At 44.0% G+C, this 24,289-nt stretch overlaps 1 protein-coding gene across 2 annotated transcripts in view; it reads left to right on the plus strand.

Annotated features, from left to right (window-relative positions):
- Positions 1-20,918: 20,918 nt before the first annotated feature.
- Positions 20,919-24,289, plus strand: part of cltca (clathrin, heavy chain a (Hc)) — a 50,886-nt gene continuing 47,515 nt past the window's right edge. For both annotated transcript variants that reach the window (XM_080013759.1, XM_080013760.1), the window contains exon 1: positions 20,919-21,156. In XM_080013759.1, the coding sequence (XP_079869885.1) occupies positions 21,115-21,156 (42 nt within the window). In that variant the 5' untranslated portion in view covers positions 20,919-21,114. The remainder of the gene's footprint in view (positions 21,157-24,289) is intronic.

Raw genomic sequence — 24,289 nt, forward strand, 5'->3', positions numbered from 1 at the left:
TGCCTCTGTCAGCAAAAACGGTTCACGTTCGTACCATCATGATGGCAAATCAAGTCGAGGAAACACAAATTAAGGAGATAAACGCAGGGACATACTTTTCTCTCACTCAGTTTAGTATAATTGCGAGGTATGCGGCAGGTGACACACTGCGTGAGGAAAGTTTAGCTGTTTTGCCAATGAAAGGGTCAACAAGAGGGGAGGATTTATTCAAGTATTTCATGGATTTCGCTAAAGAAAAAAATCTAGCGATGGATAAACTTATTTCTGTGTGTGTGTGCTCCCTGTATGTTGGGGAAAAACAAAGGATTTGTAGCGCTTCTTCGTGAACATGAAAATAGGCCCATCCTAAGTTTTCATTGCATTCTACACCAAGAGGCACTTTGTGTCCAAACGTGTGGCGAGCAGCTTGGTGAGGTGTTGCTGGTCATAAGACTGGTCAACTTTATTGTTGCCCGAGCTTCAAATGACCGCCAGTTTAAAGCACTGTTGGATGAAGTTGGGAATAATTATCCGGTCTGCTTTTACACAGCAATGTGCGGTTGTCAAGGAGGAAGGTGGTCAGCAGTTTTACAAGTTGAGTGAAATCGGGACTTTTCTCGAAATGAAAGGCGTTAAGCATCCTGAGCTAGCTAACACCAAGTGACGCCTACAGTTTCACTATTCCGTGGACATCTGAACCAGCTCAATGTGAAAACGCAAGGCATTGGAAATACAGTTATCCTTTTAGTTATCCCTTATTCCTTATCCCTTCAACAGGCAGTCTTTGTGTTTGAAAGCAAGCTGGAACTCTTTATCAGGGACATTGAAACAGGCTGTCTTCTGCACTTTGAAAGACTGCTAAAATTAAGAGATGCGTGCTTAGCAAGTGACCCCATTCAAGATTTTGATCTCCAGCTGCTAGCTGGCTTTACATCCAATCTCCTGCAGTCATTCAAAGCGTGTTTTTGAGAATTTCGTGAGCCCTCTTTTCTTTTTAAATTCATCACTCATCCACACAAGTGTGCAGTGGACAAAGCCGACCTGACATGCATCCCCGGGGTCTGCATCAGAGACTTTAAGCTGGAAGTTGCTGACCTGAAGGCTTCAGACATGTGGGTGAGTAAGTTCAAGTCACTGAATGGAGAGTTGGAAAGACTTGCGCGACAGCGAGCAGAGCTGGCAAGTGAACACAAGTGGACAGAAATGAAAAAACTTCAACCTGAAGACCAGCTGATTCTTAAAACTTGCAACGAGCTTCCCGTCACATAACCACAGAATGTAACGTGTGAGTATTGGCGTATTGACCATGTTTGGCTCTACATACGCATGTGAGCAGTCTTTCTCACATCTGATAAACATTAAGACCAACCTATGCTCATGTTTAACTGATGGAAGCCTAAAGCTTAACCTCACTACGTATACACCAGACTACAAGGCCATCAGCAAAGCCGTGCAGCACCAGTAGTCACATTAATGGTAAGAAGTTTTTCATTTATTATTGGTTAGCAACAGTATAACAACAATATTATTAAGAAGAATTAAGAAATGTATTTTATATAGCAATTTTTAAAGTACTCGGAGACGTGTTACATGTTAAAATTGTATGTCTTAATTAAAAAATGCACGCATTAAGTTGAATTAAATTTTATTAAATATTATATGGCTCACAAGGACATACATTTAGAAATATTTGGCAATTATGGCTCTCCCAGCCAAAAAGGTTCCTGGCCCCTGTTCTAATTTGTACCCATAAAGCGGAATCCAGAGGTTTTTAATACATGCACATGCTTTTTTCAATTTCTGTAGCCCAACAACCTCTGCTGCTTAAATTTATCATTTTGTTTTTTATTTGAAGAGTGCTTCTTACTGCTCAGCCTCAGAGCCGGCAGGCATGAAGCACACAAAGCTCCTAACTAATCAGTAAGAATGTCACTTACCTTTTAAATTGAAGCAGCTGCCTGCTGTTTGTGTGGCCCAATGCGGACCTGTGGCCCGGGCTCAGCGTCGCACTGTTTCTCAACCCTGCTCGCAGCGCCAATTATGATGTGGGGAAAACCACTCTGTGGTTCTTAAACAAAAGGGCAGCGCTTGAGGCAAAGTCGAGCTCACAGATAAGACTTTTATTAGAAAATAACAAAGTCTGAATTGGAGTATGCAGAGTACACTAAACAAGACCTTGTCAGGGTTAAACAAAGGTCCAGACTTGGGGCCAGGGCTTCTTCTTCTTCTTCTTCATCTTCTTCTCCTTCTTCATCTTCTTCTTCTTCATCTTCTTCTTCTTCTTCTTCTTACTGAGGTAGACTGGGACATGTTTCAATCAAGTTCCAGTGACATCAGCGAGTTTACCAAAGTAGCTATGAGCATCATAGCCACGTTAGCGGACAGTATCGTTCCCATGGTGAAAGATGCTATGTCCCCCTGAATGCTCGCACAGCCGCTTACAATGACGGTCTTTCATCCAGAAATATGGACAATTACAAAGCGGCGTCATACAAACTGTGGAGGACGGTGAAGGATGCTCAATGGATATACAGGGACACAGTGGAGCTACAGATGGAGCAACGGGATACCAGATACTTGTGGCAGAGACTGCGGACCATTATGAACCACAAGAGCAGCCCCTCACCAGCCATGAGCGTGGACGCCTCCCTAGCAAAGGCAACAACACCGCTAACTTGCTGGCTAATTTGAGTTACACAGCTGGGGATAAGTGTGCACTCTCAGTGTCTGAGCATGATGTCAGGAGGGCTCTGATGTGTGTGAACATCAGAAAAGCTGCGGGCTCAGATGGCATATCCGGGCGAGTACTGACGACCTGTGACCTGTGACCGCACGTGCCACTGGTGCTTAATGGGACTTCTGTCGACAGCGTGAGCAGCTTCAAATACCTGGGAGACCACATCATGGAGGACTCAACATGGACTATAAACACAGACACCTGAGAAAGGCGAGGCAGTGTCTTTACCACCTCAGGCAGCTGAAGAAATTGGTCTTGGTGAGGATCTTCAAGTCCTTCTACTCTGGAGCAGTGGAGAGCATCCCGACAGGCAACATCACTGCCTAGTTTCGGAACTGTACTGCTCAGGACAGGTGGGCCCCGCACAGGGGGGTGCGTTCAGCCAAACGCACGACTGGAATTACCCTCCCCTCCCTGCAGGACTTATACACCAGGAGGTGTAGTAGCAGAGCCCGCAGGATCAAGAGGGATCCTCACCACCCCAGCAACGGACTGTTCCAGCTGCTGCGGTCGGACAGGTGATTTGCAATCACCTAGACCGTGGACATGTGTGGCTGCTCAAACCACACCATTTCCACACCACATTTTCATTGCGATTTTATGTTCCAATTTTGGCCAGTGACCGTTTCTGTTTCCAATAATTAAAGACACCACGTCGCCGCCTCTCTGCCGGAAAGACCCCGTCTCATTCCCTAAACCTCTGGGTAGAGACTCCCACAAGTGCTGCCTGAACAGGGATGGGGGAGAAGCCGATTTACTGGCTGGTTGTTCCACGGAACTTTCTCCCTTTGAACTCTCTTCAGCAGGAGACCCTGGGACCTAATTAAGGAAAACTGGGAGGAAGAGCCCAACACTAGTAAGAACAATTTTCAGTATGTGATGGACCTGTGAGCAAGTCACCTAACTCTAACAGGGAAAGAGCTGAAAAGCTAGTTGATAGATTGAAAGAATTATGATAAGTAGATGAGAAAGGAGCTTAAGAGTTAGGTAGGAAGAGGTCTTGCAACAGAGGTTGGGGTCTTGCAACTCTGCACGATCATTACTTTTCCCCGTAAGCCTATGTGCTTGTGTTACATGGTATTCAGCATTGGTCCTATTGTCGTATTGAGAATTTTTCATTAAGGATTGAATTTTTCTACGTTGCACACAAAAAAGGCAAGGCAACTTTATTTATTTAGCGTATTTCATAAACACTTTAACATGCCTTACATAAGGCATAAAATACACTTACACAGCAGAGAATAAAAGCATAGAAAAAAAAGATAAAATCAGAGATAACAGGTTAGACCCAGCCCATTTCAGATTATCATCCTTCTTGCTATGAAAGGCATAGAATCGCCCTCGTATGGGTCTGGTTGGCAGAGCAGGGAGCCGTCGTGTAGAGCCCAGGTCTGGATGGAGAGGCTGTGTCTAGAAGAGAGCGCGAGGACAGATGATTGGCAGAGCACCTAGGGGTGCAGATTGTTATGATCCTGGCTGATGACGTCAAATTGTTTTATTTTGAGGTTTTTTTTAATAGTTTAAATAAAAAGCAAAAGCCTAACATTTGAATGGCATTTGCATATAACCTGTATTTTAACAGCATCTAATACAGCAAGATTGCTCTACATCAAGACCGGACAATCCTTCCAAGAGTAGATAAATGTGTTGGGTTGAGATCATGCTTCTTTGCGTCCCATAACTAGAATATCAGCTGATCCTCTCCTCCATCCACCCGGTTGTTGGCGACCAGCTGATGCTTTCTAATCTCTGCTCCATCCTCCCTGTTGTCAGCGACCAGCTCATCGCTGCTCATCTCGATTCCATCCTCCACGTTGTCGGGGACCAGCTGATCGTTGCTCATCTTGATTCCATCCTCCACAATGTAGGCGACCAGCTGATTGTTCCTCATCCTCCACATCAGGATCCCTGTGAGTGGACAAGAGAGTGAGAGGAGAGATATAGATTTTGTCATCGTCTCCTCTTGACATTCATGCCTTCTCGTGCTGTATACTCGTTTTTACTTCTTCTAAGATACCGAGCAGATGAATTATTCTGTATGTGCTCATAGACTTTGTAATGGAGCTTGTCTTGAAAGACAAAATGTTCTCAAGATGGAGCAATTCAGGATAAATCAACTGAAGGACAGGTCAGCAGTTATTGTTAATAAGAGATTCACTTTATAGTCTAGGTGCATTGTGGTGACGACGACAAACAAATGGAGTTCAGTGCTTGTAAGACATTTCCACCAACCATTCCAACACCCCTTTTTTGCTTATTATAATAGGCTGTTTCCTGTTCCTTCTGAACATTTTCTGAACATCCGGCATTTTATTTGCTTTCAATTTCCAATATATTGTTGTCTCTAATGTTTGATATTTCCAATTCTTGTTGTGGGCAGAGGTCTTTCAGTTGTTTGCCTAGCCATGACTGCTTGAGGTTTCAACATGGTTCTGTGTGACTTCTCTTGACTTCTTGAGGATGTGTGCAATGTCGCTAACAGCCTGAAATGGATACGCCTCTGTACACTGGGTGGCACTGCACTGAAAAAGGTGCATAAGCACAAACTTGCCCTTGCAGGAAAATCCATTAGACAAAACAAAAGCGAGTTTGTGTTGTGCCGTAGTCACACAGCAGAAAATACAGAGATGAACGCTTGCAATACCCGTTTGCGAGGAGGAAGAGCTACTGCTTTGTTGAAATGCAAATTGATACCAAATGCAAAAAAAATCTGATGGGCGTGTCACTATCTCATTTATATAATTCATGCAACGCAAAATGCTGTGATAAGCTGATATGCAGGATGATATGCAGAGCTTGGGGCTAGTAGTTAATTAAAAAATATGGAGAGCCCCTGTGTGTGTGTGCGTGCGTGCGTGTGTGCGTGCTGTGAGTATAATGTTGTGTGTTTGTCCGTCTTCACTTACCCAGTATGGCTGGTAGACAGACAAGCACGGCTATCAACAAATAGAAACCAACTTCCATCTTCAAATCAGCTTCACGCTGCTTGTCTACCTTGATGTTCACCTGTCGAATAACGTTGGTTCAATACCACTGAAACAATGTTTGTAATAATCACAAAAAAAACCCACTTTATTCTAAAATCACATTTTTATAGGATTGGCTGGCTTCGTATGCACATGTTTTGTTCCATTACCTTTGTTTTATCTAAACTTTAATAACTGCCCCTGTATGACCACAGTCTCCAGCAGGCCAACGAGCTGCTCCTCAGGTTGGGAATGATTCTCTTTTAATGTTGCTTCAATGCTATCAACCACAAAGAGGCTGTAATGATTGAACATGGATGTGAAGAAATCTGAGAGACACTTCGCTAGTGATTTTGCATACAAACTTATTTTTGTATTGGAGACCCGGTATCATACAAATGTCAAGTACGAAGTACAATCTGTTTTCTAAAATGGCTTTGCCCCCCGTCCCCCTTTTCTCAGTGTGTTGGAACAGAGAACTAGAACATCTTTCTCCAACCCCCCCACCTATCCCAAACTCTCAGAAAGAGACAAAAAAAATGCACACAAGAACTAAATAAAATAAATAAAACACACACACAAAAAGTTAATAAAATCAAATAAAATAGGGAGGGAAGTACAATAAGAAGGATGCTCAGGGTGCTGACTTCAAACAATGCATGCATTGGGAATCAGTTGGGGTTCAGAGAGGTAAGAAGAGTATTCACATATGAGTTAATAGGCTGCCGTCTTCTGTAGAAATTAGCAGTCGAGCCTCTTAAGGAATATTTCACCTTTTCTAGCGACAGAAAGGACATTAAATCATTTAGCTAGGATGTAGTAGAAGGTGGATTTGGGCTTTTCCACTGTAACAGAAGTCTACGGGCTATAAGGGAGGCAAAGGCAACAACATCAGAATCTTTCTTGGTAAGACTCCAAAGATGGCTATCAAAGGGCAGGGTTATAGTGCAACATTAAGGGCTTTGCCTAATATATTAAATAAACAGGACCAGAACTCAGATAATTTGACAATAAAAAAAACATATGAGTATGATCTGCCGGTGACGAGCCACATCTGTCACAGATATCACTTGTACCTGGAAACTACCTACTAAGCCTAGCTTTTGTAAAATGAACCCTATGCAGGACCTTCAAACTGAATGAAACTTGGACGGGGACATGAAAATATAGAGTTGACCCCGACTAATGCCTCTTACCACCATTTGTCTGTCACATCAAGCTCAAGCTTCCTTTCCAAATGACCCCTAATCCCCGCAAGAGAGGCCACACCCAAGGATTATATCAGGTCACATAAGATTGAGATCCTATCATGTGCCTTAGAGAGAGAAAGCACCTCAAAGACAAGAGAACCTGCTGGAAGCTGAAGGAAGGATCTATGTGCAAGCATAATTATGCGCTTCAGAATACTGGAACAAATGAGTCTGGGGTTAATTAAAATTAACGCAGAGATCAGTGAAAGTGGCAAATGAGCCCTCTAAATATAAATCTGAGAAACGCGCCAGGATTCTCCACGAAGTGAAAGCTGTATCTAAATTAGAGGGAGGAAACAAGTGATTATTACAAATGGGACTGCATGGGGGGCAGAAAGTTTGAAATGTTGCCTGAATCCATCAGATATATATATTACATCTCAGTGTTGGTGATCCAGACTGTGATACTAGTTGTGGACGGTACTGTAGTGGTGATCCACTGTGTTCTCCTCTCTGCTCGGACAGTTATTGTATTTCGGGAGTTTGTGTCTTATATATTCCCTTGTGTGCCGTCACGCAATTGATGACGCAGTGACTGAATGACCAAATGACGATTTTCTGTGATAATCTGTACTCTGCAGTGCTTTCACATCACCGTTTGGTGCCATGTCGGGCAATGATGACGCAGTGACACAGTGACGCGGTGACGATTCTCTGTGACAAAATTGTTTTCAGAGTTCTGGCGACACACAACATTACTACTAACGGTTATTTATCTTTTTCCGAGTTCCCATGGAACGCAGCCTCAGCTCCAGCTGCCTGACTTCTCGACCCAGCGCAAATCCTGTGCAAAGCAACGACTACAGACGAGGGTTGGCTATCGTTTTCCATTAATTTTGCAATGTTTTTTCACTAATTCCTGCTCCAAATATAGTTGGTGTGGATCAAACTTGGACCACAAGACGTCCGAAATGCCCCAGATCCAACGACACCTCTAGTCTGTTTAAAAATTATAGTCGTGTCCTACCTGTAGCAAGTCCAGCAACGAGAATTTAAAAGAGTCAAGTGAATCGGTGGCCATATACAGCAGCTGGCATAGTCAAATCTTTCATGACTTAAGTATACGCTCTTCGTAAAACAGCTCAGCTTGCTCCGCTCCAGGGAGTCAAAGAGATAATCCATGGTATTGAGGCACGGTCGTCACACTCACCTTATGTTGTTGCGGCACGGTAGCAGACGGGCAAATGTTGTAATAATCCATGATCCATCCAACGAGCAATTTGCCAAAGCGCCACGTCCCCTCCATCCATGTTTGTTTACACCCACTCCCATGTGCAGATACAATAAAGCACCGTGACATCAAATACTGCTGTAAAGCAGTGCTGCCGCTGATTTGTGACATAGCTCCGGGGTGGAACCGCATGTACAGCTGTCCTATCACGTGGCGTGATCAGATCATGATGGATTTGTCATGACGTACAGCAGATATGCCCGAAATTCTCCCATCACAGATATAAACTCAAAATGATCGGACGACAATCGTAACGGGACAAAACGCAATATCCATAACGGATAGTCATTTCATGCGAATCAATCGGCCCGTCAATCGGTCAATGAGTCGAGAAGACAGATACCGGAAACAGTTTTTAATGGGTTCAAATTTGAATGGATGAGAGCCAGTGTGAGGGCGGTCAAACTGTGTTTTGAATGTGGGCCTGAACCATCCATTGGAAGTATTCCCGTGACAGCTCACCTGGGCGCTGGTGATGGCACCGTCTGCATTATCAGCAGGGGTCTCCAGGTTGTTCCCCCACACATGCACAGTGAAACTATAGCTGCTGCTTGTCTCATAGTCCAGGACCTGGAGTGGGTGAGTGAGGATTATAGAAAGGGTTAACAACTGTGACCTTTCCAAAATCAGTACCACATCACACTAAACTTCAACGCTTAACCGTCAAGGTGTTCATACAAATGCTGCGAGGCTTGGACAGGCTCTCCCAAATACTTAGAATGAGAAACCAGTGGACGGTACCAGCAGATGAAAAAAAAAATCGAAGAAAGGGGTTTCTGTATGTGGATGTTGGAGCTTATCTTGGTACTCAGGTGTGCCGATTTAATCTTTACCTCATTCTTTCATCCCTCTCCAAAGACAGCCCTCCTGGCTTTGAGTTTCCCCGCCGCCGATCTCACCTGTCTGAGCACGAGGTCCCCATCTTTGACGGGGCCGAGTTTGACCTCAAACATGTTGTGAAAGGGCGGCGTGATGGTGAAGACGGGGTCTTTGCTCTGGATCTCGTCCCTGTCCTCCAGCGTCAGAGTACCTATCTGCTCATTCAGCTTCTGGTCTTCTGGGACCTGAAACTCGTACGTCTCTGTGGACGGGGAACACAGGAGGTGTGAAATCCGTGACTTCCGCGGCTGTTTCTAAACACACAATGCATTTGCCGGCCACAAAAATAATTGTCTGTCGATCAGTAAAACAAGTTGAATGTAGAATTTCCATTTTGTATTTGTCACATATAACCTCTCGAACTTTGGGTTGATTATTATATGAAAAATAATAAATCAAAAAAGCTGATAGTGTTATTTATAGTATCCCAAAAGGATGTATTCTTCTACATGCAAACATCACTTAAAACAATATGTTGCTGTTAAAATACAAAAAGAAAGTGCAGCACAAACACTTTAGTTCAAATATCATTACTACTGTCCCTGGACTGTCCTGAATCCACTACACAAATGGTCTTTATTGAATACCATGAAGTCATGTTTAGTTCGTACTCTAGTCCTTACGTCTGGTGAAGGAGGCGATGTTGTCGTTGATGTCAGCGATGGCGATGGTGACGGTGGTGGCGGCCGTGGGGCCTGCAGGCTTGCCACCCAAGTCCCGGGCCTGGACCACCAGCCCATACTTGCTCCTGGTTTCATGGTCCAGGGTATCAGACCTGGATCTGACTACACCTGGAGAGAGAGAGAGAGAGAGAGAGAGAGAGAGAGAGAGAGAGCTAGAGAGACGCTTTCAAAGCCAGAATTTGGGAAAGGGGACAAACACCCAATAGAAAGCCTGCATGCAGAATTCTGTAAGAGCGCCCGCCATGTCCAGAGCAAAACCCCAAACAGCACACACCTTTATGTGTTTACCTGTTCTTCATCTTTATTTTATTACATTTTTTGTCTGGTGGATTTTTGTCCATTTTTTTTCTATTTCACTTATTATTGTTGTTTTTATAAAATATTGTTTACTCGTTATTGGTTTAGTTACTACTCTTCATTTATTTATTGTCTTAATGTCTATAATAATTGTTATGTCTTGTTATTCTTTGGTAATGTAAGAGCAATGCTTGTCATGCCAATTAAACTAATTTCAACTGAGAGAGAGAGAGAGAGAGAGATACAAGGAGTGAAAGTTTCAGCTGCTTTATATCCAGCTTGTTCTTTATTTCTGTTTTTTGGGCCCTTACCCCCCAAAGGTTTTTACCTCCAAACCTCCTGAAACAAAGCAAAAACCTAAACACAATCCTGGTATCTGTTATTTTATTTGAATAGATCACTGACCCACCCACCCACTCCCTCACTCCTCACTCACACTATCCATTAGATGCTGTCTCCACTGGTGGTGGTGGTGGTGGTGGAGCCAAACCAATCATTTGTCAATTTTAAGCTTTTTGCTGCATCTGCCTGGAGATTTCAATCCCTTTACCCTCAAGAGTTTCAGCACAATCTTTACGTTTTTTTACCTTCTTTGTTCTCCGTATTTAATTTCTACCACACATGATAATCGTTTATTTCCTTTTGTCTGTTATTTAAATATTGTAACACTGTATTTCAATATTCACACGCACGCACGCACGCACGCACGCACACACACACACACACACACACACACTCCTACCTGTAATGCTGTCGATTTCAAAGGCAGAAAGCTCTCCCTCTGGCCTCAGAAGGAGAGCTCCGTTGAGGTACCGCTGCGTTCCCTGAAGCCTTGCGGGGTCATCAGCATCTGTTGCTGTCACCGCGACCACTTCCGTTCCTGTTTTTGGAGAATTAAACAGTAAGGAAGAATTCAGTCACAGGACCGCTCCACATTTTTTTGTCGACAAGACAGAGTGGAAAACTCCACTCTAGGGGATACAGGAAAAAACGTCTCAGCAAGCAAAGATCTGCATTCAATTGCATTGTTGGAAATAAAGCAGAAATAAAGAGAACTGAAACCTTCCTGTAATTCAATATAATGAATAGCATCTATATTCTGTTATTAACGTAAATTAATTTCAGGCCTTTAACACCTCACATGCAGGTGACTATGAGCTGAACTGTTCTTGGAGACTGGCTTCATGGTTACATTCGATTTGACTTTTTGAGCCATTATACGGAATGGGATGACTGACCCAGTGCTGTTGCTGGTTAACGGCATGCTCACCAATTCTACACCTCTCCCTGATGGATCCACTGTAGGTTGGGAAGATGATGTCGTTGTCCTCGATGTCTTTCACAAAAACAAAAACCGTTCCAGATCCCACCAGCGCGTCGTTCTTGTCACACATCAAAATCCTCAGGGAGCAGGCCAGCTTGCCACTGGGACAGTAATCCTCCTCCTCTGCCTTGTAGTAGAACTTCTTATCCTTTGGGTCCGGAGCCTTGCCGACAAACAACGTTCCCTCGTCGTCCACAGTCAAGGCGGAGTTCACGCCCATACCTTCGACGCGACATCTCTTCACATTCACGTCCAGGGCAGACATGATCTGCACGAACGGGAAAATGAATGGTCTCTGATGCACCAGTACTCTGCACAAGATGAAACCTAAAGCGTCGCACTCGGAATCTGCGGCGGCGGTGAAAAAACGGGACCTACATCTCCTATTCTGCCGGGGCTGGTATGACACCTCCCCTCGTCCACGTCGCGCAAGTACCGATCCGAGCTCTGCTCCCTGCAGTCGTGGTTATCTGAGAATCCCCTCTTCTTGCTCGGGAGTTCGGGTCGAGATTCCTTCCTCACAATCTCAGAGGAACCAGAGGAAGCTGTCTCCGCTCGTGTTAGAACGAGCGTTAAGGCCAGGGCCATCAGCCCCAACGCCCATGTCTGCAGTCCAGCCATCCTCTCGCATGAGAGAGGGAGAGAAAGAAGGAGGGAGAGTTTTAACTGAACCTTTGGCAACATTTTGGAATAAAATCAGCTCATCGCTCTTCTATTCCGTTGCTATTATAAACAGTTGGGAAATGACGAATTAGTTAACAAGATTACATTTGTGAGATTCAAATATTTGACTTGAGTGGTTGATAATTAGTAATAGCATTGATTTCAGAGTTCAGAGTTTGTACTAGTGCCCATGCCCAGACATTTGAACGTCACAGTTTAACAAAATGTCAACGATTCAGTCCTGTGTTCCACAATGGAAGATGAAACTGCCGGTCGCAGAGCCCTGAAGTTCACTCGGAATGTCTTGTTAGTTATTGAAGGAATCATCAGGCACTAGTTTGTTAATTAATGTGAACAGCCCTTATTTTAAAAGTGTTATTCCGTCTAATTTCACAAGTAATTTCAATTAGTGAAATGTACATAATTAGAATGAAACCTGTTCAAAATGAAACAAACAAACATACACAGTGTGTGTGTGTGTGTGTGTGTGTGTGTGTGTGTGTGTGTGTGTGTGTGTGTGTGCGTGTTGAGTTCATGTTAAGTAATTTGTTTCAATGAAGGCAAACAGTCAGACATAAGAATCAATTGAAGCATATCAGTCATTAGGTGCCAAAACTTGTAAATTCATGACATTCCTTCCGGTGCTTCAGTGACATCATCAACTCGCCATAATCGTAGTTCAATAAGCACCCCAACACACTGGAAACAGTGCGCTCCACAAGGGTGATGTAAAAAAAAAAAATTTATGCAAAAATACCATCACATTGTGCATTAGACAGAATAATTAGTACCTGACTCAAGTGCTGCACTTATTATTCTTAAGGCCTTTTGAACGAGGTGGACATCAGTGAAGCTAAACTGGGTCTGGAGATTACCGATGTGGGACGGGAAAGATCTCCAGCAAACAAACACCACTGCTCTATGCTTATTTGTCCCGCGAGAGCAGGCAACACCGCACTTCACCTGACTACTTCCTAGCAACCCTCTTCCGAATGTCATGAAGCCATAGAGATGAGAAATCACACCGTCATCTTCTCAAAAACGAAGGAGTGATACTGTACAAACTTACAACGAGGCACTCATTTGAATTTACTCTCAGGCGTGGGGATCTGTTACTCTGGAAAGTACTCCTATTTCCACCAGGATTTGGTAGGGGCCAAACGCTGTCCTCGTCAGTCCTCGTGATGTTGTTCTTCTTCGTAAGGGTTTCAGCTTGCATTCTCCAGAGTTCATTTTGTGACATCACAGAGACATCATATGACGCAACCGGGGCGGCTTGGCTTTGTGACTGTTTATGCCTTTCCATGACGTCTGGGTTTTGCTGACCGATCGATAATAACATGCGGCATAATGGTGAGAATGCAGCGATGTCAGAACACTCTACATCGGCAGTTCCCAACCTTTTCTGGCACATGGTCCACTTGAAAAGTGTTCACATCTGACCAGAAGTAAAACGGGAGCCAAACAATGCATTCTCAGAGGACGTATATTTTAATTATCATACGCATTCTCATACATACAGTGCAGAATTGTTAAACAAAAAAAGAGGTGGGTTCAAAATAACTTTATATCTATGGAACCTTTGCGTAACGTTAGTAACGGTATCTGAAGGGTGCAGTGTTTTGAATGTAGCCCAACGACTCACGGCAGCGCTGATAAAACTTAACAATAACAGGAGCACATTAACTCACCTCATGAGAAGGCTGATGTCGCATGGCAGACACCAAATGCTTTATGTCTGGCTTAAGGGACGACAGTCTCAGGCCAAGATCTGGCTCAACAGTTTATTCCTGTATTTCGTCTTCAATGCCACAAGTGCCGAAAAGCCAGTCTCACAGTGATACGTCGTCGGGACAGGCATCAAAAATCGTACAGCTCTGTTGGACATATCGGGATACTCAGAAGCAACACAAAGCCAAAAGTTTGTCGGGTACTTCTGTGAGAAAGCCAGTTTCAATGCGCTGTCGCAGGAGAGATCCACAAGACTGTCCTTCTCTTTTGCGCTCAGGCCTGAGAGGGGCTTGTCACTGTGGCTGGCGAAGGCATTTTCGATCCAGCTGCACTGCACATCTGGGATGGGGAAGTATTCACGCAGCTTGGTCCTCAAACCGTGCAGGTGCTCTTTGACATGATTGATCACGGTGACGGGAAGCCGCATTTCTTCCATTGTCCAAAAATGCGACAGATTCTCAAACAAGTCAAAGTTTGACCGGTCAACTCGCCCGGCCCACATATCCATTTTTCTTATGGTCGCTTTTTTTAAATTCTGGACATTGAACATGGTCACTGCTTTTCCTTGGAGCCTGAGGTTGAGTCCATCTAAGTGGCTGAAAATGTCGGCCAGGTATCCCAATTTAGCCAGCCACTCAAAATCGCTGAAGCGATGTGCGAGTTCCAACTTTGTGTTTGAACACCCTCAACTCAACACGCAATTCAAAATGTCGCATCAGTACCTTCCCCCTTGAGAGCCATCGGACTTCTGTGTGTAACAGGAGCTGCTTATGGTCACTGCCCGTCTCGTCACATTAAACAAGAAATAAAGGTGACTGCAGTGGGCGGCTTTTGATGAAGTTGACTCTGACCGCCTCATCCAGAACAGTCTTTAGAGCTACAGCATTTTCTTTACAGCCAGCACTGCTCTGTGTTTACTGCAGTGGACAGATGCTACGAGTGGAGCCACAGCTTTCATCCAGGTGATGACTCCACTGTGATGGCCCAGCATCACACGGGCCACATCAGTGCTCACTCCCACACATTTGGACCAATCAATCCCGTTTGAAACTATGAATGCGTTCAGAGTGTCAAAAATGGCCTCAGCAGTTGAACGCGTCGGTAAAGATTTGCAAAACAGGACTCTTCTTTTATCTCCCCATTGTTTTCATATGCTCGTTATCAGCTGTTCGGTCACATTCTCTGCCATAGATAGATAGATAGACTGCCTTCCTGTCGGACTGGACTGTCCAGCCTGTCCAATGTCCCGCAGGGACTTCGCTTGTGGATGATGTACCAATGGCTTCTTTACTTTTCAGTGTGCCTGATGCTAGCCAACCAATCCAATTTGATTACTACCTTAAATTCAAAAATTAGAGGTGCACGTTGATCGTGGTCCGGCTTGGATGTAGTAGGCCCTACCATAAGTTCCTATCCGTCAGTGATGATGCATTTTTGAAGGTTTAAAAGAAAAAATACCATGAATGTTTTTTTCTTACATTTAAAAACTAATTTAAAATTTAAAACTAAATTAATAATATATATATATATATATTTTTTTTTTTTTCAATAAAATCGATGTGTTTTGCCCATGATTTGGTGGCTCACTTGCAATACCTCACTGGTTGGCTGCGGCCCATAGGTTGGAATTCGCTGCTCTACATATAATAATAATAATAATAATAATAATAATAATAATAATAATAATAATAATAATAATAATTAGTGATGGGTGAACAAAGCCTTGCGAAGAAAAATTGGAGAACAGTCTGCAGAAATTATAGCAGTCAGTGGAACACAGCGACACCTGGTGGACTGCAGGAGTTATAGCAGCCTGTGGAACACAGCGACACCTGGTGGACTGCAGGAGTTATAGCAGCCTGTGGAACACAGCGACACCTGATGGTGTGCATGAGATATAGCAGCCACTTAATCTGGAGACCGCAAACCTAGAGCTCTTGCCCGCTGGTGGGTTTCAATCTCATATTTGCACCGTAAAACGTATAAGAAGCCTCTATTTTGATCTTCTGATATCTATTTTCAATTATTGAAGTGCTGCAATAAATGAATATATTACAATCATTGTCAATATGCTTCAGTTAAAGGTATAAATGTCTTGTCTAATGAGTACATATTAAGTTATTTGTTTCAATGAAATCAAAGTGTAAGAACCACGCCTCATCCCCGGCAATTGACCGTATAAGACAGTCAGTTTAAGCATATCAGTTATTATGTGCCAAAACATTTAAATCACACCCACACTTCGTGGGTAAGAACAACACTAAATACATACTACACAATTCATGCATAAATTGGAGAAAGTGAGCAGGCCCCTATGCAGCTGGGAAACTGATGAACAGTTTGATGAGAATTGAGGAAGTTAGAGCCACTTCCTGTCAGAGGGCACCTGGTCCCTCCTCCTATCCACACCTGTCTGTCACCAAGCACATCCACCTCAAAGTACCCTCCATTCTCCGGTGTGATTTCAGAAGCTTCAGATTACGTGATCACATTATATGCTTGCTCGAGGACAAGTCAGCATGCTACAGGGAGGAGCCAGGGATTGAACCTTGTGATTACATGTGGGGTCGCACCAATTGTGAAATTCTGGGCCCGATGTTGAAAATAACAATTTGGCCGATGTTCCGATGTTAATGCAGCGTCAATTACAGTTTTCCGAGTTCCCGTGAATGCAGTAGCACCTCCTGCTTGGAGCGCCGTGTCTGCGTTTTCTAAAATTGATCCTGGATGGCCCGCCCAACTAAAGTCTATGTGTGGGAAACACTGGATAGACATCAGCCACTGCCCTCGGTGGACGTCATCTTATTTGCCGATAGGCCGATGTCAGTTAACACGATGACTCACTGACCTCCACACCCAGCAAGCGGAAAATAAAGGGATGGTCACTTGATTACAGTCCCTGGGATGCCCAGTGTCATCTCTTGATAGTCACCAGACTGGTGAGTGTTAGAAGCAATATTCAAACTATCTTTCTGCATTAACATAACACACAGATTCTCAATGAGTAAAAGAACCAGAATGGGAAGTGTCCAAGAAAGCTTGTAGATTCATATTTTTTGCACGGCTTACCGTTACATCATTAGTTGGTTAATCCAATCAGTTCAGTATCATTTATTGTGCATATGAAGGAAAAGGAGTGAGAAAATATAAATGTATTGTCATGTGTTTTCTTTCATGCACTGACAGGACATTCACGCATCAAGGTTTTGCCATTGGTTTGATGAAACAATCCATGACATCCGAGATACCACAGAGCCACCAGCGGTTGAGACTCCAGAGCTGAAGGTGTGCGCGGCTGCCTGTGCAGAGATCTCGCCACTCGTGGGTAAGCACATTATCATTTTATTGGTAGAAGTTTGAGCCAAGAAACCAGAGTGTAAAGTCATTGTGTCAAATGAATCGCTGCATTTCAGAGTGTGATCTCCATAAAAACAACACAAAAACATGTATTTGCCGAGTCACAGGAACTGTCATTTGGACTCCCCCACCATGTGGTGAACAAACATAGCCTGGTTCTCGGCCGGTGACAGAACAAGGCGCCCGAGCAGCTCCACCAAGCGGGTGAATGGGTCACGGGGCTCTCGCGACATCATCATGAACGGGCGGCGGTGGAACACTGTACACGAGTACCTCACCCCCGGGTGAGTAAGATAGAAAGCTTTGTGTTTAAAAAAAAATAGTGTCCAACAGACAGCTCACAGCTAAAATGTAACTCAACCTCGCAACTTGTTCTGTTTCACTCACCACAGCACATTCAATTATTCAAGGGGAAAGTGATGGATTTACTGTTTGCAAACTGTTATATTCACCTCAGCACATCCACATTTTTCATTTGACACGGCTTAACTGGCATGATCCAGCAGGTAAGATACAGTCTTAGAGTTGTTGTAAAAAAACAGACAGATAACATACATCAACAGATAAGAAGAAGAATCTTTATTTGTCACACAGCACACCACACTACATGCACACACACACTTTTGGGTGGCGGCTGGTGAAATGAGGCCTCTGCGTTTAACCCATCCTGGCTTGTCCTTCCTCCGGGGGCACGGCCAGGAGCAGTGGGCAGCATACGTGGACCTGGTGATGAGTGTACATCGCTGGTCGGACGATGATGGGTGCATGTTTTTGGTGGGGCTCCTTACCGACGTGAGGTGGAGGAAACCCCATGTGAGCACGGGGAGAACATGCAAACTCCACACAGAAAGGCTCCTATTTGGGAGACAACCCGCCGGAGCACGGTGCCAACAGCGCCCCGGGCGGGAATCGAACCCAGGTTAACGACGGGCAGCCTATTAATTGTTAATTCCGTTCTCTTAATGCCACTTCATCCAACGTTGGAATGAGAGGAAAAGGCTTCTAAGCGTGATGTTTTTTTGCAGGGGTGGGGAGAGTTAAATATTAATGTTAGTTGAATATAACAGCGGGGTGTGTGATTGTACTACATGTGAAATGAGGACATAATATGATTAACATATATGTTAAATATTCAAAATAATATAGCACTTCAAAATAATAAATATTACTATAATAACCTGTCACACCTTTAACACTTTAGCTGTGATCGGGAGCTGAGGGCTCTACATGTACAGGGCCCAGGGGTGCATTGCGGTGCAACGGCCCTCCTCTTCTTGACCACAGGGTCTTGACAAACTCGTCTTGCCACAAAAAAAAAAAAAAAAAAAAAAAGTGCCTGCAGAGAGACTTGAGTTTACTTCCCGCACACGACGACTCCGTTTCGTCCACCCCCCCGTAGAGCACGCATCCCGTAGGGGTTGACGGCACAGTATCAAGGGAACACTTTATCATTACTGGACACCTGCACACTCATTACATATCCAGAAGACAACCAAGAAGGTGGGACAACTTGGCATGAATTCACATCACATCAGTAACCGATGCCACCTGTCCTACTTTGTTGAACATCGAGCGGACAAAGCTGCTGACCATCACAACTAGTGAGGTTCCAGAACTTGCGTCGCGGGGAACAAAGGCCACACCTCGTCTCCCAAAGGCAGATTCCCGTCCAAACCCGTACACTGTAGGCGTCCAACCCGTTCTCCTGTCTTTTTCCTCCCCCTTAACTCCCCCTCGGCATAAGCCACATGCCAGTCACGTTTCTGAGTTCATTAGGCGTTTAGTGAATGGCTTCATCGCGGTACCTCCGTGTATAGTAAAAAGACAAGATGCATCAAATATACATGCTGACATGGATAAACATACGCATACTAAACATGGGAGAAAATTCCTCTCATCTGAATCTTCACGGTCGTTTTTGAACATCCCTTCCCCTCCCTTTAAATATACCAAACATTGGTATATAATTACCCTTGACAACCATAGGAATATATTAAAAAAAAAAAAAAAAAATGCAAAGTAGTAAACGACAGCGCCACACGCCCTTTAACCGATCAACTAAAAACATGTCAGCAAGTAACGCTCCCTGCTCTCACACTAGTCCTCAAATGCTCGCCAATTGTACTCGAAAGGAAACCTTTCGATGCAACCGCATACGCATATCGGTGTGCTATGCAGATACACCGCAAAGCAAACGCATTGATTGACTGCATAATTAATACATCGCAGCTCCGTCTCCCCCTGTGCGGACGCTGCCCGAGAACTTCCCGGACCCGCCACCGCCCACGTCATTCGGGTGACGGCGAAGCGGCCGTGAAGTTCCGCCGACGCGACTCCCGCGACTCGGCGTGAGGGGCGGGTCTTCGCAGAACGCCCGGACGAGAGCACTGACACGTCGCGTCGCCGTTTCAATTTGGACACCAGAAGAGCGCGTTGACAGGGAAATGGGAACGCGGTCGACGCTATTTCGCCGGCGCGTCGAACCGCCCATTGCTAAACGGTATTTCCGTGTGAATAAAGAGACCAAAAAAAAACCCCCCAAAAAAAACCAAACAAACCGATTTTTTATTATTATTTTTTTTTTTTTAATCAAAATAATTCAAACTGAATGGGGAACAACATTGCTACTCCGCATATTGAATTGACAACTCCAAGATACATTTTCAAATTGCATAACCAATTTGCAGTTTGAAGTGCCAATTGCAAAACGCACTGTCATTTGAATAGAGCGCCCATCATAAAAACACATCTAAAAACACGGCAATATGAGGTGCAATTGATGATCCAGACACATTGCATTTTAATCTTATTTAAAAAATGAATCAACTGAATTTTCTAATTGCATGGCCAATTTGCAGATTGAGTTGCAAATTGCCCCCCCCCCCCCAAAAAAAACCCCCTCCCATCTAGGTGCACTCAGAAACCGAGATGCTTTAAATTGTTTTATTACATTTCACTGCATATATGTATGAAGGTATGTATATGTATGTGACAAATAAAAAATCTTGAATCTTGAATCATGTTGCAATGCTGCAGCAATCTCCGCCGGACACGGACACGTTGAAATAGCTGTGGGTACTCCGCGGGTGGCCGTCCGCCTCTTATACGACATACTAATAATCCTAAATGATATGAATCTGCTCATATAGATCATGCAATAATAACAACAATAATAATGACGATGAGGATGAGGATGATGTAATGATAATAACGTCAAACATAACATCGTCTGACAATCAGTTGAAGCTCTGAACGGCACGTTGAGACGCAGCGCAGGACCAGAGGATTTCGAGAGAGGCCGATCTTCACTTCGTTCCCTTATTTTCCTACTCGCACGGAACATGAAAAGCGTAGAGGGTAACCGCGGAGGAACCACCGCGGAGGAGCCGCCGCCGCCGCCGCGGAGCTCCCTCCTCTCCTCCGCGAACGCCGGTGCCGGCGCGTCGGCGGCGCGGCGCGTCGCACCCGAAGCGGAAGTGACGCTTTCCACAAAGACGAATGATGTGGCAAAAATTAAAGGGCGAATTGCGAGGAAATAGTGCCCGCTCCCCCACCGTAAAAGACGAGGCCGCCTTTGACCCCAGCGTTAATTCTGACACCATCGCCAACGGCACATTTTCGAAGAGTGCCCTCGAATTCGAGGGGCAGCCCGGGAGGGAGGAGGGGAGGGGGGGGTCCACGCCGAAAACGTCGCCTTTGAGTCGGGAAAACGCGAACCGTATCCGTCCGCGGCGACGGGGACGCGCCGTCAACTTCCGGGATGTGTCCCTCCGCCATTCGCCCGACGCGACCGGACTCCTCCGCCATTGCAGGTCCAGGGTGTCGGTGCAGCGGCGGCGACGAGCTAGGGGGAAGCCCGCGAGTACACGGTTTGAAATAGAAACAATACCGCCGTCACATTTTCAACAATACCCGCAGCGAATCTCCTGGCCCCGGGATCCGAGCGAGGAAGCCGTGGTTTTGTTAGCATCAGAATACATTTGAGGAGCGGAGAGAGAGAGAGCGGAGGGAACCGCCATGGCTCAAGTCCTGCCGATCCGCTTCCAGGAGCACCTGCAGGTAAAAGAACCCGCGGCTGAATGGTGGCGATAGGTTCGCGTTTTGGTCATTGAATTCCCGAGATGTAAATACCCGGAGCTATACAAGTAAAATCCAGCGTTTGGTTTGATGTTGTTCGCAAAAAGCAGCTGGTCCCAAGCGAAGCTAACAGGCTAGCCGGTCCGGGTGACGTTTATCTAACTTAACGTTAGCATGTATCCTAGGTGTTGAAACCTTATATCGATACTTCCACGGGTGGATCCCATATCAGCAGCTCACGTCAAAACAACGGCAATAAAATTAAAGGCATTAGATTAAAACCGAGAATAGTGACATTTTACTAAAAAAAAAAACATGAAAAAATTGCAGTACACAGAAAAGCTTTAACATTCCCTTGAAGAATGTAATGGCAAAATCCAATAAACCTACAAATTTAGATGTACAATTTAATCTCTACATACACTTTGATTACCATTGTGTGGGGTGGGGAAAAAAAACAAACCCAAAATGGGTATAGTAATGTAATATATACAGTATTGCGAAAGCTGAGTGTTTTAACATCCCCCTGTCTGACTTAGGTCAAGCCAGCCGGAGGAGGAGTTGTGCAGTCTATAGCGACTCCTCCAGCTCCTCGGAGCGCCATGGTATCAAGCTATTGCTGAAGGCGCTTCTCTGCTCCACAGTGTCATGCAGCGGGCGGGACAGCTTGACCCGAATGGTCATGTGTTGGGTCCCCATCCTGCTGTGAGCAGCCAGCCACATTAGCTCGTCTACAAATCCATCCTTTTATGTGCCAGATATATAGGAGTCGACAAGCCTAACACGTTTAGCTTTATTATTTAACACTTTATTTCCGCGTATATACAGTCTTCCTGTGGTGTAGCAAAAACAATTAGGATGTTGGGTTCAGAAGTGCCAAATCAATTTGACACCGCCACACATCACATTCAAAAAGGCATACACTTCATTCATTGTCATGTTTTAATATGACTTTAGGAGCTCTACCACTGTGCCCTGAGTGTGAATGACTGGCAATATAGTTAACCAAAGTTGAGAGTTCATGGCTTATTAAGTGGGGAAATTCCTTGCCACGGGGGTTAAATAGAAAGTGATGTGCGGGAAATTAGCGATATTTTTTTCGAACTGAGCCATTTACAAACAGTTTTGTCTCTTGATCACTTTCATAATTATTGCTTTTATATTGGCCACACTTTCATTGTATCTCAAATTAAGCCAGTTGATCAGGTTGAGGAAGAAGAAAGCACCAATGCCCATCTGATCTTGTGGTTTTGGGTCAGGACTGGTGCCGTGCCAGTTTTCTGAGCTAATGAATAAATCATAGTGTCTTTGGTGTGTCGCTGAGCGTCAAAACGAGACATGCAATCCGCCTACCTATTGGCTTCAAGGAAAGCGTTTGTTTGTCCAATGCACTCATTTGTTTTCCAAACATAATGATGCACTTATTTCTCTGAATAGACTGGTTTACACATAAAACACTATTTTGTTTGCCTCAAATGGCTGTGTAAGACGGACAGCCCTGGCCTGAATATTAGGCAGTTTTCCACAGATTTTGTTGACTCTAGTTCTCTACTTTGTTTCTGAAAATGTTCAGATCAGTACTTAGTGTCAGAACAGTTGTAAAATGTATTGTGTGTTAGGCTTGGGCGATTGGACTAATATATAGACAGTTAGCTGTTGGCTTGTGTGTTAGGCTTGGGCGATTGGACTAATATATTGACAGTTAGCTGTTGGCTTGTGTGTTAGGCTTGGGCGATTGGACTAATTTATAGACAATTAGCCGTTGGCTGAGTCAATCGGTGATTGATTTTTGGGGCGAGGAGGGCTGTGTGATTTTTGTCCTTTTATTTTGCTAATTTCATTTTCCTATCTCCTAGAGAACTCATCAACTCGACAAATAATGAACGTGTCTTTAAAACCTTCGTGGTAAAGTGTGTCACTGCTGACAGTGGCCGGTAGGAAAATTTACATATCGCCCAACCCTATTGTGTGTATCAAAACTGATTACAGGCTAATCTCCGATTTTAAAGTCACCTTACCCAGACACAAAGTGATGTGCAGTCTTCTCCTACGCATCTGTTATTTTGTGCGTTACAACTGAATGATTTTCTTCTCTTCAGGAAGAGACATGTTGTGCAATCTATCCACTGCTTGGCATTCATCATCTTTTACTCTCTTAAGTACACTGTGTTGGATTTTCAGTTTGGATTGCAGTGATTCTTGAACAGACAGCCATATTTCTGATGTCTGAGTAGCCCATTACAAGTGTTTTTTAAATTTAATTTAAAAAATTTTGCAAGTGCAGTAATTACAGGCATTGCTTTTGGTGTCATTTCCTCTGCTTCTGTAGCACTTAATAGATTCTCTGATAATTAGTAAATAGATAGCGCTGGTTATTGTTAAAAAAAACAAAAAAACAACAACCCGCGATACCAGTACCCTTAAAGTTATATCGATACCAATAGAGTACTTCATTCAATGCCTTTTTTTCCCGAATATACCCATCATGTGAATGGAAGCATTCCGTTGTGTAAAATGCCACTGTCCAAATTACTATTACACAATACATTTTGAAATATGTATTAAATAACTGTTCACAACTGTACAATGAAGTATTTGGCCAGTGTAATTTTAAATAAATAGCCATTACAGAAGGAATGATTACAGCGAGGAAAATCTTTTTCACTATTTATATGGACACTTGACTTGTTTGAAGACAGACTTTTTTTAAGACAAAATTTTGAACCTATCCTTTAACGGACTGTTCAAGTTCAAGTTCAAGAGATTATTTGTCACATACATATACATACGTTCATACATATATGCAGTGAAATGTCATGACACCCGGTGATTACGCACAATAAGCTCTATAAATACTAAAAAATACCAAAATGTGCGTAATCGACACAAGGTGCTCGCGCAGGCAGCCGCAAGGGTAGGCGCCACAATCGCGATTCTGGGTCCTATAATTATATAATAGAATTAATTGACTGTGTTGTATTAAATATACATTTAAATCCTCCTAAAAGTAATTTTAAATAGCATTACATTATTTAATCTTACAACCAGACAGAGAATGCAGTGCAAGGAAAACATACTTGAAGAAAACACAATCAGCTACAATACTCAGGTATGC

This window comes from Zeus faber (genome assembly GCF_960531495.2).
Source record: "Zeus faber genome assembly, chromosome: 14".
Classification (NCBI taxonomy): domain Eukaryota; kingdom Metazoa; phylum Chordata; class Actinopteri; order Zeiformes; family Zeidae; genus Zeus; species Zeus faber.